The sequence below is a fragment of the Aptenodytes patagonicus genome, chromosome 4 (genome assembly GCF_965638725.1).
Source record: "Aptenodytes patagonicus chromosome 4, bAptPat1.pri.cur, whole genome shotgun sequence".
NCBI lineage: Eukaryota > Metazoa > Chordata > Aves > Sphenisciformes > Spheniscidae > Aptenodytes > Aptenodytes patagonicus.
In genome coordinates, this window is record NC_134952.1 from 48,514,257 (window position 1) to 48,529,345 (window position 15,089).

The window sequence follows — 15,089 nt, forward strand, 5'->3', positions numbered from 1 at the left end:
AAAGAATGAGTCTGCCTGAGACACTGATAAATCTGTTATGACAATGTAAGGCTTATTAAACACTGAGAAATGTATTTCCCTAGCCTCTGGGTCAAATGCAAGTTTTAAGGTTAATGGAGGAAATCAACATTTAAAAAAATGTCACATGGACTACTTTTTTTGTGTTCTGCTTTTGACAAGAAATTCAGGATTCAATACACTTAACTCAAACATATAATGCATGTAGTGATGTATCACCCAAGTAACACAATATTCTGAGTTACAGGGACATAACTGAAGTAGGATAACATAGATGATGTTACAATTTGAGAAACAAAGGGGAGTCCCAGGTCTTCTCATATATTACCATTCATCTGTTCTTTAACATCAGCACGGGCTTGCCTTCATGAACTCTGTCAGAGTCACACGCATGATCTTTGCTCTGACTGTACGGAGATGAAATGTAGGCTAGCTGAAGCGTACTGCCGAGGAAATAACTCAGTCTTGATAAAAGGAATGCTTTGCAGAACAGAAAAGCTAAACAGTGCTATTGATTATCATGATGTATGCTACAGTGAAAGAAGGTGGAAACACAGGGGCTGCCTACACACAGCTTTTCCTCTCAGCAGCAGCTGCAGTTTCAGCAGGGGTTTTTCTTGCCATTTATGACGTTAAAGAAGGATTCCTCTGAGTTGAAAGGTGGTACAGCAACTTGACCTGCTATACTCAGGAGGGTTTCTTGGGCCCAAAAAGCTCTTGAGTTTGCTTCCTCAAGTGAAAAATGACCCCCACTGTGGATATTCATAGAAAGAAACTGACATACACAGATATATATCTGAAAAAAACCCACACTATCCCCTGCCACAGCCTGAAGAACTCATCAGGTGGAGCACAGTTATCCAAAACCTTATCTTTTCTAGTCCACAGTCCCCATACTTCTTCCTTTCAAAGCATGTTATGTGGCTTAAGCAACTGCCTGGTGGGATAGAAACTCTTAGTAACCCATGTTGCCCTACTGGTTGTTTTCCGTCACTGTAAACCATACTTTCAGGCAATAAGGGGAAAGACTGTAAATTTTCTTGTACTAAAAGACATGTGCTTAATGTACCTGCTCTCTCTGTGTGATAGCTAATGGTGCCAGGCAGACTTTAGATTTACCTCAATACTCCAAAGAAGAGTTGACTAGCAAGCTTGAAGGCCCTTCAAATACCTTCCTTGTTTGGAGGGAGTCAGTCGATGCCGTTCTCCAGAACCCTGGTAGGTACTGACGTGTTGAGAAACACCATGCTGAAAAGCCGCCAGTGGCCCTCAAAACCAGGGTTGACCTCCATGGACAACCTGGAAGTCAAAAAAGATTTTATAAACTTAGTCTCATTAGTCTCACTAGTCTCTTTAGTCTCGTTATTAATTTAAAAGGTTATGATCCAATACCCACCATTAGAGTTAGGGACTTTAAACAGAATGGGTCTTTTAATGTGCAAAAGAGATAGTCTTATGACCTAGACTCAGCAGGCAACCTCATTCATGCTCCAGTGGGCGAATCCAGCTCATTCTTTTACACGTGCATTGGTTCGGGAAAATGAGTTTCATTCTTGGCACTACCGGTGAACACTTTTGTCCGTACACAAAATTAAGTATGGCAGAAATCCTGTATGTCATCAAAACCCATAGAGAGATTATGTTACAGTGGCATCTTTCACATCACCAGTGGGAAAAAATAATTCAGTTCTAGCACACAGTGCGTCATACAACGTACATCTACATTTCGCAGACATGGGCTGATAAACACCCACACGAGCTAACTTTAAACCAACTGTTTGAGCATAATAGCCAAGGCAGCATAGAGCTTTGTGGGGGTTAACACCAAAGTATATTATTTTTTCATTTCTTACGCCAGCAGGTAGGCTTCCCAGCCGGAGCTCACCGTTACCATGGCTACGTTGCCAGCCGTCTCCAAGTCAGATAGTTTAAAGCTAATTTGGATAAGCCTGCATTAGCTGCAGACATTTTAGTGACTGCAGTGTAGACATATTCATAGCAATGAAGGGTTTTCAGAAAGATTTCAAAATAGCCATGTAATTTTTTTTTTTAAATGTCTGCTGACACTGTTACCACTGATGGAATGAGGACGGGTGCTGGGAGGTAGATGGGCGGGCGACTTTCCCGAGTAAGTCAAAATGCAAGGGAGTGCTGCAAGCAGCCCAGATTGTTTGTGATTTATTTGATACAATGGTATAGACAAAACCACAATGAGAATTTTATGCCTTTAAAACTGCATTTTGTTTTCTGTATGTTCCATTGTTTATTCAAGTGTACAGCTTCCTATGAAAAGAACTAGTTTCTGTATCTATCTGGCACCGCAGATGAGCTTAAGTTTTCTTTTTTTTAGCAATTCTTTATATTTATATAAAAAGAAGGTAACTTATAGCATATCATTACTATATGGAGCAATTAAATTGTAAGACAATTAAATTAAATTGTAGACACAAACAAAGGTATTATTCAATCTCTCTATCTGAATTTCTTCTTCTTTCCGCATTATCTTCTCTAATCCCAGGATTAGTACACCAAAGCATCAAGTAACGGTGTCCTATCATTCCCTTATCTGCTACGCACCACATTTGTACTCATTTCAGCACTAAGCTATCTCTATAGCCTGAAAATCACTTGACATCGCATATATTCAGGTTGCGCTGCCTTGGAAAGAAATAATTTATTGTTACCTATTCTATAAATATCCTCAGCACAAGTCATCCAATAACCATAACGGTAAGCTGCTTTAATTGAAGAAGAGACCAATGGTCTCAGCTGTATTATAACGTCTCTTAATAGATTACCTTAACAGCTCTGACAGACTGCTTAAATAAGTTATTGTCCCTCTTCAGAGTGAAATATTTTCAAATAAAGATTACTTGTAAGTGCATTTCCTTCAAAATGATTATGCAGCCAGATCAATCTCTGTGGGTCATGCTCACTGAAACTACCCCAAAAGGCAGCGTTACTACTTTCTCTTCAATGGGTAATAGGGCACGGAAGATGCTCTCTCTTTACCGACACATTTCCTGTTACCAAGCCCAAATTAATTTGAAGACTTTGAAGAATGAAAGCTGCTTGGCAATGTTTCCAAGTGGTCAGTCTTCTGCACGCTGCACTTACAGAAATAAACTCCCTTCCTCACTGAAAAGACAGACTGCTCACAGACACCATCTCAGCTAGAATTAACGTGAGACTGAAAAAAGAGGAGGTGCCAAAACCCACTACAGAGCTGCTCCTAAAACTGAGTGTCAAACATGAGTAGAACCAGCATGAGAAAGTAAGGTGTGGATTACTCCACACGGTACATTTCACACATCCTAACAGGGAATTAACGCATAGCAGCTGATATACTTTTCAGTTCACATCCTTACTTATTGTACAGGTTAAATTTGTGGATGCAGCCAAGCAATGAATTAATTCATCTCCATGGAAATTCCTGATGCAGTGTTTGAATGTGTTCTAAAATCCTGAAACAGAAAGATATCTAAAGGGTCTTGAAGGAACGGAATGAACTATTTGGATACTACCCCTCAATGCTTAAGAGACAAGAAAATATTGAGGTATACGTTAAGGGTAGAACAAAAATTTGTAACCCCCCTACCAGTAAACAGTAGAAATTAAAGTAAATGTCAACTGAAACACAGATGGTCTCTCCCTCAGAAACAGATTTTGCTGTCATGCAGTTTGTTCAGACATCATGACTAGTTAATCTAGTTACTAATGTGTACTTCATGAGCCTCACCTTTGCTACTGCTTGAATGTCTTCATTTCTACAATTTAAAATTCATACTGCATGGCAAGTTTCTATAGCTCTCCATTGATTTTATGTCCATTTATTTTTAATTTATTAATATTTTTTTCCCTTCATATTATCACTATCAATAACATTCTATACTCCCTATACAGTTTTATATTTGCACCTCATTCTGGAAATAAGTCAACAGGCAGAATTTTACAACTAGAGGGTGCTGGAGGACCATAATGTGCTATGGTATGCAAAACTCTCAATGACCTTTAGTGTAAAGAAGAAAAATAAAATAAATCAATTATTACTGCTCAGTAGGACAAGTTAATATATTCCGAGGTAATACAAATACTGCAATATTATCTAGTGTAAGTGAAAAGAAAATTAATACTTCATAGCTGATACTGGTTTATTTTAAATTTTGTTTCGAATTTGCTGTTAAACTTTGCTTCTGTCCTTAGTTTTTGTGCTGTAATGAACGAAAAGCCTTTATCTTAACAATATACATTCCTTTTGCTTCCTTTCGTGTGAGTTGGAAAGCAATTACAGTGTATTATTGATTAAATGTTTTATGATAAAACACAAAAGCTGTCAAGTAAGCAGGAAAGCAAGAAGGAAAAAGATTAATTTAACAATAAAATCTATAACTGAGATTATACAGATAGAATGTGGACATTAATTACAGATAAATCATTTAATAAGAGTTCTAACAAGAAAATTATCTTCCAAAATTCATATAATTTCCAACACAGGGTAATTATTTTCTTGCCTTCCAGTACTGCAAGAAAAAATACAAGTATGAGAATAAATAATGTCTATAAATATAGCACTCTGATTGTATATAGAAAAATTACCCCTCCCTTCCTTCCTCTCTTTGAATTATCCTTACTGCTTCTCAGAGTCTCTGACAATTCTGTAAATACCTTCAACAGACAGAAATATTGAAACTTTGAACTGGACCTTAAAGATATATATATTTTTTTTCCTCTGATTCAACACGGTTCAGTAACATTTGGGATTTCCCTTCCATTTCCTCTGATTGAAAAGAAATCCAAAGGACAAACGGTGGCCGCCTGGTAAAGTGGCTTCCTGAAACCTCCACGAGGAAGTGGCCGGGAAGCTGGCGGAAAGCGCATGACCATATTCTGAAGAGCAGATCTCTTCAACCCAAACATGAATCGTTGCAACCAGGGTGTTGACCACAAAGTGGCAGTGGTTACAAAAAACCCTGGGCACGTGCAGATCCGCCAGATGCCCAGTGAAGCCAGCATAGCATGCTTCGCTCTTTTTATGTTCCCACTTTTGACCTTCTGGGTTGTGCAGGCTCGCCATATGTGGACGACATTCACGTGGGGGGCAATACCCAAGTGATCCAACAGTCCACTTGTGGTCTGCATTGGCTCAGCGCATCCTGGATGAGCTGGAAATGTAGCACAACAGTGTGATTGTGTCTGTTTCCTCACTATGGAAGGCTTCAGGTCTTTAACTCAGTTCCCTTCCTCGCCCATGAGGAGCCAATAATCCATATTTCCTTTTATGAATTGCCAAGTTAGTGAGAACTGTCTTATTTTAATATTTTAACTAACTGTGTTGCCCCAGCTTTACAAGAGACATGGTTTCCTATGGCACACTCACAAGGGCTGAGGCACAGTCCCTGTGTGCTCCCGGGGAACACACGCTACTCAGATGCCTACATACAAGCAGCTTTCTTTTGGTTGCGTTTCACCTCATGACTTGCCCTTAGGAAGGGGTGCACCCTGGCACCCACGGGAGACCACAGGTCCTGCCCTGCGCACCCTGGGGAGATCATGTTTCTGTAGTCTCCATGTCACGGGGTTTCCTCTGGAAAATGGAGAGCAGTCTCCTATCAGAGCAGATTCACGCATAGGACCTTATTCTCCAAAAAGTAGCAGCCGAATCAATGAGTTGGTGAGGGCAGCCATTAATTAACACATAGGCACAAGGACTCATGATGTATGTAAGAGTCTCAGCCCTTTAGACACTTCTTCACTTCTGCTGGTGGCTAGGTGCTAGCTTTGGTCATCTGTGCTACAACAGGCAAACAAAAAAAGTATAACTAGTGGTAAAAATGGGATTTCATCTTGACAACAACTGGTTTGTTTAAACTGAAAGCTTTCAAGGGGATAAACAAAACAAATTGAGTAAGATGTATCCGATGCAACAACAAAAAAATTGTGACATATACTGCAGGCTTGCCAGATGCTACAGAAGATGAGTCAGAGGACAGAGTAATGCAAAAAAGTGTAACAACCTGACACTGAACTGCATCTTGTGATGTTTCTCCAAAACTCCTGATACCTTTAGTCTAGAAAGCGGCCTGTTTGTTTTTGACATATCGTATCTAGTTTGTGCCTAAGAAAACAGCAGTCAAAATTTGGCCCAATGTTTTATTGTCAGCATATTCTCACACACTTAAGTGTGCCTGCTTGATGGATACAATTGTTGGTTTTTTTTTTCTAAATGAGCTGATTTTACAAAATTAGTAATTCTCTGATCTTTATTTTTCCACATAGACAAGATCAGCGTATTGAATGCTGCCTTCACTTACAAAGTCTAAATAATATGAATTACAACTTAGCTTTTCCTTCACCAGTGCCATCTAAAATGAGACAAGAACAAGATGTTTGTTTTTTTTTCCCTCTGGAAATTAGCAGAAAAGCTGTTAAATACTACATATACTAGAATACTGATTTTAATAATACTCAACGTGCACATCAGTTTCATGGTCAGAAACACTTTAAATCTCTGTATGTTACTACTAACTGAAAAGTGTTATTCAGCTTTATAATGTAGTATGCATCGTCCTTCATATATATGCCTAAAGCAGGATGTATGCTGTACATTTATATACAAGGTTGGTTGGAGCACAGACATTGCAGTGTCATGCTTTCATTCAAATTTCAGATGCCATATGTTCAGTACAATCGCATGGCATCAAAATGCAACATATTGCTTTGCAAATGCAAATAATTTCACACAGTGGCCTTCATGACTGGGAAGGGGTAATGAAATGGGATATATTTTACACATATGAAAAAAATAAATAAAAGATTTATCATAAATATATGGACCAGTATATGACGTTGAAGAACAAGAAGCAAAAAGGGAACAGTGCTCTTGCATAAAGATCGATTCTCTTTGCGGCTGATGGAATGACAGGCTTGGGAGGAGGAGGCTTCTTGTTGTTCTTGGCTTGAGATTTCCCGAGCCCATTGTTGACTTCAATGGGCTTCCCATAACAGTCATAATTCGATAATTCAAAATCCCTTGGCAAGCTTCCAACAATGCTGAAATCATTGGATCTCAGATCAGATTTCGAAGTACAAACTTTTTTGCATCTGGTCTCACCAACCTATGAAATAAAGAGTGAGGGGAATCATGATCTACTCACCATATTTCATTAACAAACTTAATGCAGCTGCTAGAGAACACCACAAACAAACATATAGGAAATTACTTGTTGATAGGGATACATTACATCAGCCTAATTTGCTGAATGGTTGCGTTAGAAAGTACTTAAGGATGATCAGTCAATCATATAAACTAATCCAAACATTCATAATTGTGTAATTTTTCATGCACAAGATGCCTCATGCTGTGCAACCTGCTATAGTTAGACTCCTTCATTTTAAGACGACAGAAGGGGAGAGAATATTTCTGTAGAGTATTTTTGGAAATCGGTTCTGTGCTGATGAACCTGCAGGACAGATACTATTCGATACTTACATTTTTCTGAGGCCTGGAAGCTACAGTCAGAATTAACCCTAAAATTCACTCTTTGATGCAACAATTAAAGTCTATTCTGGTTCTACATAGTAGCCAGCTCAAGATCCTATATCTCATCCTAGGGTGACCACCTTGCATGGCCAGAAGGCACTTTCTTTGTACCTGCAGTCCTTGGTGCCTCTCTAAAGACAGGTAACAAAGATGCTGATACCGTTCTCAGCGCTTCCCATCGGTACACTGGAGAACCGTGTATCTGGGAAATCTAAATCCAGCAACTGAATACCTGTCTTTCCTACAGCTCCATCAGTGCTCTTGGGGATCAGGTACTACTGTGCTATGGGGTAGCCCCAGGTGAATGATTCTCTTTCACAGACCAGGCAATCGCACTGGCACATACAATGAACATTTAAAAGAAAAAAAGTATTCGGTGCCCTTCAAACGAAAGTGTTTTTTGGGGAAAAAAAGAGTGTTCCTACATTTGCTTCCTTGGATTTTATAAAGTTTGTATTTCAGGTACAACAAATCTCTAGAAGGACCACCCACACACTGTTCAGGGAGCTTGAGGAGACCACTTGCAAGGTGCTGTGCTTTGCGACTTGGGTAAATCTCTCCCAAAGTTTCATTTCAATTGGCCTATACAGTAAAGCAGGAAAAAAAAAGAAAAAAAAAAAAAAGAAAAAAAAAGAATACAGGTTATGAACTTAACTGCATTATTAATAATGCCATTTGTTCACATATATAACCTGAGAGTTAGTTGGAAAAAATGCTGCTTTACAAATCAGGTTATACACGTGGGCAACTGACATTATCATAAGTTTCCTTAGGGCTTCCTGGAGCCACAGACACACTAAAACTTGGTTCTTCCAAAAGCTGCCTCTCTCTCCTCCACAAAGCCTTCAGGCATTTTACTCTCAGCTCTTTCCACCTCTGAGTTTTCTGTAGTCTTAGGCTGATGGTTCGGGATATTTGCATCGTCACATTTTGTAATTAAAGTAATAATAGTGAAATACAGTACCAGACTTATGGATGAATGAAAAACATTCTGGAGAACATTATTAGCTTCTCTAGGACAACTGTCAAGGTACCCTGGACGAAAAGAACTGTGGTAGTCAGGAAGAGACCTAAACTTCAACTGGGGCTTTTACTCCTGCTACTGACAAGGCTGATTCTGGTGCAAGGTGGAAGAGAAGCACGGCACTGTTCCCTCAGCCAGGAGTTGCCAGACTCATATTTCTCAGGAAAACAGTAAATTTTGAAACCAATGCACTAAAACTGAGGTGCAGGTTACATAACAAAACCAAGATTACAGGTTATAAAAAAGAAAAACAAGATAGGTGTTCCACGATGGTAAGGCAAAACTATATTTATAAATTTCCTGCAACTGCTTCCCAGTCATCAAAGAGCTGACAGTCTGGGACGGTATTCAATATTGGAGTAGCAGGGGCAAACTGTCTAGTAAGGTGGTGACTGAGACATGTATGATTATGTGACCCTGGGTGACATGGGGGCTGTCACTCAGTGATCCGAGAGGTTCCTTCCAATCAGATCATAGCCAACAATATGGGTAATAAAGACAGAAAGCAGACCCTTGTGCAGTGAAAGGGGAATTTGCAGGACTGGGGTGCATGTTGACTGAAGAGTCACAGGAATATGACATTTTTTTCATGGTCAAAACTAGCAAGATTTAGTAAAGCCATTACAAGAAATAGAATCACGTATGAAATTATAAGCCTTCTTTTGGATTTGCAAACTTGTAGTCCATTCCTCATACTACCAGCGATATATTGTAAAACTCAGTGACACTAATTGTAGCCTAAGCGCTCTCATTTACAATACAGAATATTCCTGTTCCAACTGCAGTATCTAGAGGGTGCTCCCCTAAAAGCTGTTACAAGTCAGTTCTCATTCACCTGCGGGACAGAGAACTGAGGGAATGGCTTCTAGGTCACCTGTGCCTTACAAGCGGAGGACTGTTCGCAGCATGTTCACGCAGAGCTCTGCTTAGTTTAGTGTCAGCTGTAGTACTGATTTATCAGGGTGACACAATTTCCCTTGTAAGAGCAACCTGGCCCAAATTTTTCTTCAGTAAGTATATGTTAATTTAAAAAATAATTTCTTTCATTTCCCTGGCTTTACAAATCTAATGTGCTTCTATTTTCTGCATTCAGTCACTGCCTAGACATATTTTTAAATTTCTTCTCGTACATCTCTTCAACTCTCCAATATTTCTGTTGTTTTAATCTAAATTTGCTTCAGTTGACCTACAGCTTTCCCTAAACAAAGTGAGATAATATATATTAAAAGTAGTTTATCTGCTTTTTATTCACCCTGTCTTGGTTTGTGCTAGAAGTGTAACGATATTCCTGACACTTACCAAAGGCTGCAGGAACCATTTCTGTGGAAAATGATACCGCAGGACTTGATTTTAGAGCACTACACTGAAGACTTGTAAAGAAAGTAAAACATTGTTAAATATTAATATCCTTTTGACTTCATCCTGACACAGAACTTGGCCCTGGAAAATATTGGATATCATTTGCCTTATCCTGCCTCAGCATCATGACCCGTGGGCCAGACCCAGCCTGCAGGATGCTTCCGTCAGATCGATGGCTTTTCCCCTGCAGGGGATGGGGAGCAGCTGTTTGGGAAGGGAAGGCTGCTGTAATAGCGCAGGGCCTCCCCACACCCCCGATGGAGCCGGGCAGCTGCTCCTCGTTCCTCCAGCATGGAGGCGGAGGGGCTGAGGAGGGCATGGGAAGGTGACGTGGCTCTGAGGGCTTGGCCCAAAACACAGACCTAGTTCCCGTTTCTCCCAGGACTGGGCCACCTTGTCTAGGTTTGGTATGTTGGACAGGACACCTGCCTTTTGATGAAGAGCTCGGAAATACCTAAAAATGACTCCTAGAAGCCAGAAGGTCCCTTGCGATGATCCTTTCTCACCTTTTACAAAATTCAGGCTGATGGGTGCCCACTGCCAAGCTCAGCACCTGCCACTGCCCTGGATGCTGTGGCGTTCAGAGCTGCGCCGTGCGTGCCACTGCGGCAGGGCCATACCTGGCTCAGAAAGCCTTTGCTTGTGGAGTTAGGGGAATAATGTGATAAGAAAGTGGGGAAAGAGAAGAAGAAAGAAGCGCTGCCTGTGCACGCAGCCTGGCAGAGAGGGGGAACTAGCTCTCCATCACTGCCTCTGCTGCTTCTGGCGCTCCTCATCACTCTCCACATTCACAGCCCAAACTACTTATACCAGATTTTCCTTTAAAAAATCCAGAATGAAGAATTTTTTCCATGACCTTGTTTCTCACAAACATATGTACCTTATTTCTAACCTGAATTTATTTGGCTTCAATTTTCAGTCACAAGGCATGACTGTAGTTAGTCTGATTAACTGCTGGTACTTACAGATGGTAACAAATCTAACCTTGATTTTGCATAATTCAGATGATGTAACCAGGCTGACATATGAAGCCAAGTCAAATGTTCTTCAGAGTTTCTTACCTCCACATCATTACCTCTGTCAACTGAATTGACGATCTTTTAAAAAATTATATTCAGTTTGATTAAATCAATAAACACACAGATCAGCTTTAATTTCACTGACCCATTTAAATTTATTAGCTAACGTGGGGCTGAATTATGAATAATATTAATTATAATTAATAATTATGAATAATAATTATTAGTCAGCCCACTGTTAGCTATGCAATATTTTCCACTGATTGATGTCAGGCTTATAATTATTCATGTTATGCCACTTAGCCTTTAAAAGTACTGGCACGATGTTAGCTTCTTGCTGTCTTTTGGAACCCTCCCAGTTTTAAGGGATTTATAAAAAATCAACATTAATGTTCCACAGCACTCAGGGACCAGCTCTTTAAAAAATCCTAGATGCAACTTAAGCTGAAATCTCAACTGTAAAATGTCTAACTTTAATAGCTACTGTTTAATATCCTCATTAGCTACTGTCAATGAAAGCTATTCCATCATCTGATTGAATATATCTGGCTTTTCCCCAAACACAGAGCAGAATATTTGTTCAACACTTTTGCCTTTTCTGCTAATTCTTGATACTTACGGCATCTCTACCTAGTATTGGACCAATACTCGTTACTGGTTTTTGAATTCTTGCTATACATGCAAAGTAACTTCCTATTGCCCTCAATTATGCTAACCATACATCCCTTTTGTTATCGACACCTATTGTCTGGATTTCAACTTGTATTAATTGCTATCAACTTCGCCATTTGCTAGTGAGAAGAAAAGAGAAATGCTTGAAGCTGAGTTAGTTTTCAAACTTTGGGGAGTTCGTTTTCAATTGTGCTGTTTGTTGGGTTTTTTTAAATTAGTATAGCTTCCCTTCTGGTCTGTAGCTGTTTTGAATCTTGTTAGATAGCTCACCAGCATCATTCATATTTTTTTGTTTAAATTCTTCCACCCAGATGAGAAAAAATAGTTTTCAAATTTGTGAAATCTGTCCTTTCACAGCACCAAAAATACCAGGACTTGACTAAATTTGTTTTGTGCAAATAGAATAAAGATCCTTTTCAATTGACTCTTCATCCTGTGATCATATCCTCTTTATCTGTCAGGATGAAGTGTAATATAAAATGCCATCATTTTGGATTCAAGAATTTTTGAGAGCAGACGTGTATTGTCCAAAATTTCTAGCAAAGCTTCAAACATGCTACAGCACTGGCAGCCTCTCAAGCTCAGCATGCGTCCCTCAGGCTGAAGTGCCTCCCTACTGTAATGCAGCATTCTCTGCCCTACACAGCACCTCTTCTCTGCCATAAAATCATTTCTCCTGCTGCACCCAACCTCTCTTGGCATGCAGGTCTGTCACTAGTGCTGCCATTTGTGTAAGAGTCTTCCATCAAGATGAAGGAGTAGTTCTAACAAACTCTGTCATTAATCTTTCTTCTACTTGTTTTGTGCTCTTCTCTTGCTCTTGCCATAAAGATAGACGCAGATCATCAATAAAGTAATGATTTTTTAGCATTAGTGTGTATTCAGACTGAATATGTTTTCTGGTGCAGCTCAGCAGGAATTTGCTATCACATTCCAAATATTATGTTCCTTGCAAATTCTCATTACCCCACTAATGGCAAAGTACAGCACAAAAAAAATTTACACATAAAATATCACAGAATCACAGCATAGCTGAGGTTGGCAGGGACCTCTGGAGATCATCTAGTCCAACCCAGACTCAAAGCGGATTGCTTGGGGCCTTTTTGCAGTCATGTTCTGAATTATCTCCAAGGATGGATACGTGAGTCACTAGAGCAGAAAGTACCTACCCTGTACCTGAAATGCTGTCAGAACTATTAAAATAGATTGCAGCCTGTGGTTTTGTGTACAAGATAAAATGTAAACTGGGTTTCTGGTGGTTCTACAAGAAAAGTCTGAGTCTGGAGTGTCACTTGAGGGGAAAAGACAATATGGGAGGATCACGTCACCACAGGTCACCACCAGTGGTCAGGTATATTATAAATCAGTAGAGATGAACATAACCCATATCAGGTTTCAGCGCCTAGATGCAGCTCTGACAAGGTAAGACAAGCAATAGCACTACTCCTCTTTAAAAATAACTGGGTTTAGAGCTATTACCACTTGCATAGCACCATCCATCATCTGCCAGAACCATTTTTTTAGCAAATGTTCTCTCCAGTCATCAGCACATTATCTGTGGGGGACAGCTTCTATAAATGGGCTTGATGAAAATGTGACTTTTCAAATCGAGGGGTGTTGTTATAGTTAACAGTGCAATCTCTCCCTGTAATCACGCCACCAGTGAAAGCAAAAAGAAACTGATTCATCTTCAAAACATTTCCCTTGTTGCTTGTTTTTCTCACTGTATGATGTTACATTGCTAGGAAACACACGCAAACTCCTACTGAGGATTCCCAATAAAAAGCCAGTGCCAGCAGTTACCCCCAGGTTGCATAATTTTCCTCTCTGCTTAGAACAGCGTCTACTTGCAGCCACTATGAACTAAGGGAGCGAAACTGTTCTTTCTCATGGCTTCTTGCCTGTAAATGCATAGCCATTGTAGCTCCTAGCAAACACAGCAGAAGTGCTTATGTTGAATTTTCTCTTTTTTCTACAGATTCAGGTTGATCTTGCCAGGTGGACCACTCGACTTTAATCAGACAGTCGTATCGATAAACCTGTGGGCTTAAAATGGCACTGACATTTCAAGGGTTTTTGTTGGTGGGGGCATGACTCATAAAGCATGAACTCATGCGTTTGGCGTATGCTGGCAACATACAGCTTTTACGTCAGCCAGTACGCAGGATTTGGTGGAGAGGAGAAGTAGCTATGCATCCACGGAAGGCTTTCTCCATCTTTGGCTGATCTCAGATTGTGAGCATTGTTTTCATCCTGCCATCTTCTCTGTTGCTGTTGGTGACTATCGGTCGTGATCACTGACTTTACTGACACAGCATGCTTCCTACTGAAAACTTGCAGGTGGACCCTCTTCTTCCAGGGGATCTCTTCTCCTCACCTTCAATTACGAATGGCATCAAGCTTTTAATTTTTCAGATATGCTGAAAAGTTTATCCTTTTACCCAATTTCTTGTCATAAAAAAGGAACAACGGCCGCTTGTATTTTTAAGTATGATCACCTGTTTTTGTTATGGCTTGTTTTTTACTAATATCAAACATGCCAAGTCTCCAGACCAGCTGACATTTTTATCTTTCACAAATGGAGCGAGCACATGAAAGCAAGTTGTTCCATGAGGGCTGGAACCAGGGATGTCTGACCACCCCACTTGCTTCCCTGCGCTCCCTTCGATCCTCCCCACGCCCGGGACCTTCCCACCCCAACAACCGCGCTGTACTGGCCCCTTCCCCAAATCTCCTGCAGAGACATCACTGCTGCAATGCTGCATGGCTGTGAGAGGCAGCAAGAGCGCAACTTGCTGCTCGGGAAACGCTCGCAAACTGGCCTGGCATCGGGATCAGGGGCATTTTAAAGTGAAATAAAGCACTTTCTCTTTTTAAACTTGATTCCCCTCTAATAACTTACAGATATGTATCAGCACCATTCAGTTAATGTCTCATAATAAATAAGTGCTTCATTTAAGCTGGAGAAACATTTATAAATGCAATTATTCATGCTCTCTGTTTTTCCCCACTTGGAGTCTTCTGCTTCCAGGTCTTTCCTGCTGGCTTTACCTTTGAGCCCCATCTGGTCTATCTACTGCTTCAAGCCTAGCTATGGTGAGATTTCCAGCTACACCCTCAGTCACTTTTGCCTTACTGTCACTTCCTACGTGGAAAGAGGACATCCTCCAACATTTCTATAGGATGCACACTCATGTCAGGGATGCAGTTCCAAGTTGTCCTCCTTTTCTCCTAAAGCTATACATTGGTTCACCTAAGTCTTTCCAGACATTTAGCACAGTATTTGCTCTCTCCTCACACACAATCCCACACAACCCTGATGAGAAACAGCTCCTGAAGTTATGGGACAGCACTCTGGCCTCTTTTTGTTTCGTATTCTTTATGCCTTTCAACATACAGGTTTTTTCCATTACCTGTTTCTCTAATGTTTCCCTCCCTCGCATATTTGCCGTATGAC

General features: G+C 40.3%; 1 protein-coding gene across 3 annotated transcripts in view; it reads right to left on the minus strand.

The window, feature by feature from the left end:
• Positions 1 to 4,151: 4,151 nt before the first annotated feature.
• GLRB (glycine receptor beta) overlaps positions 4,152 to 15,089 on the minus strand; it is a 52,822-nt gene continuing 41,884 nt past the window's right edge. For all 3 annotated transcript variants that reach the window (XM_076336631.1, XM_076336632.1, XM_076336633.1), the window contains exon 10: positions 4,152 to 7,133. In XM_076336631.1, coding sequence (XP_076192746.1) covers positions 6,837 to 7,133 — 297 coding nt within the window. In that variant the 3' untranslated portion in view covers positions 4,152 to 6,836. The remainder of the gene's footprint in view (positions 7,134 to 15,089) is intronic.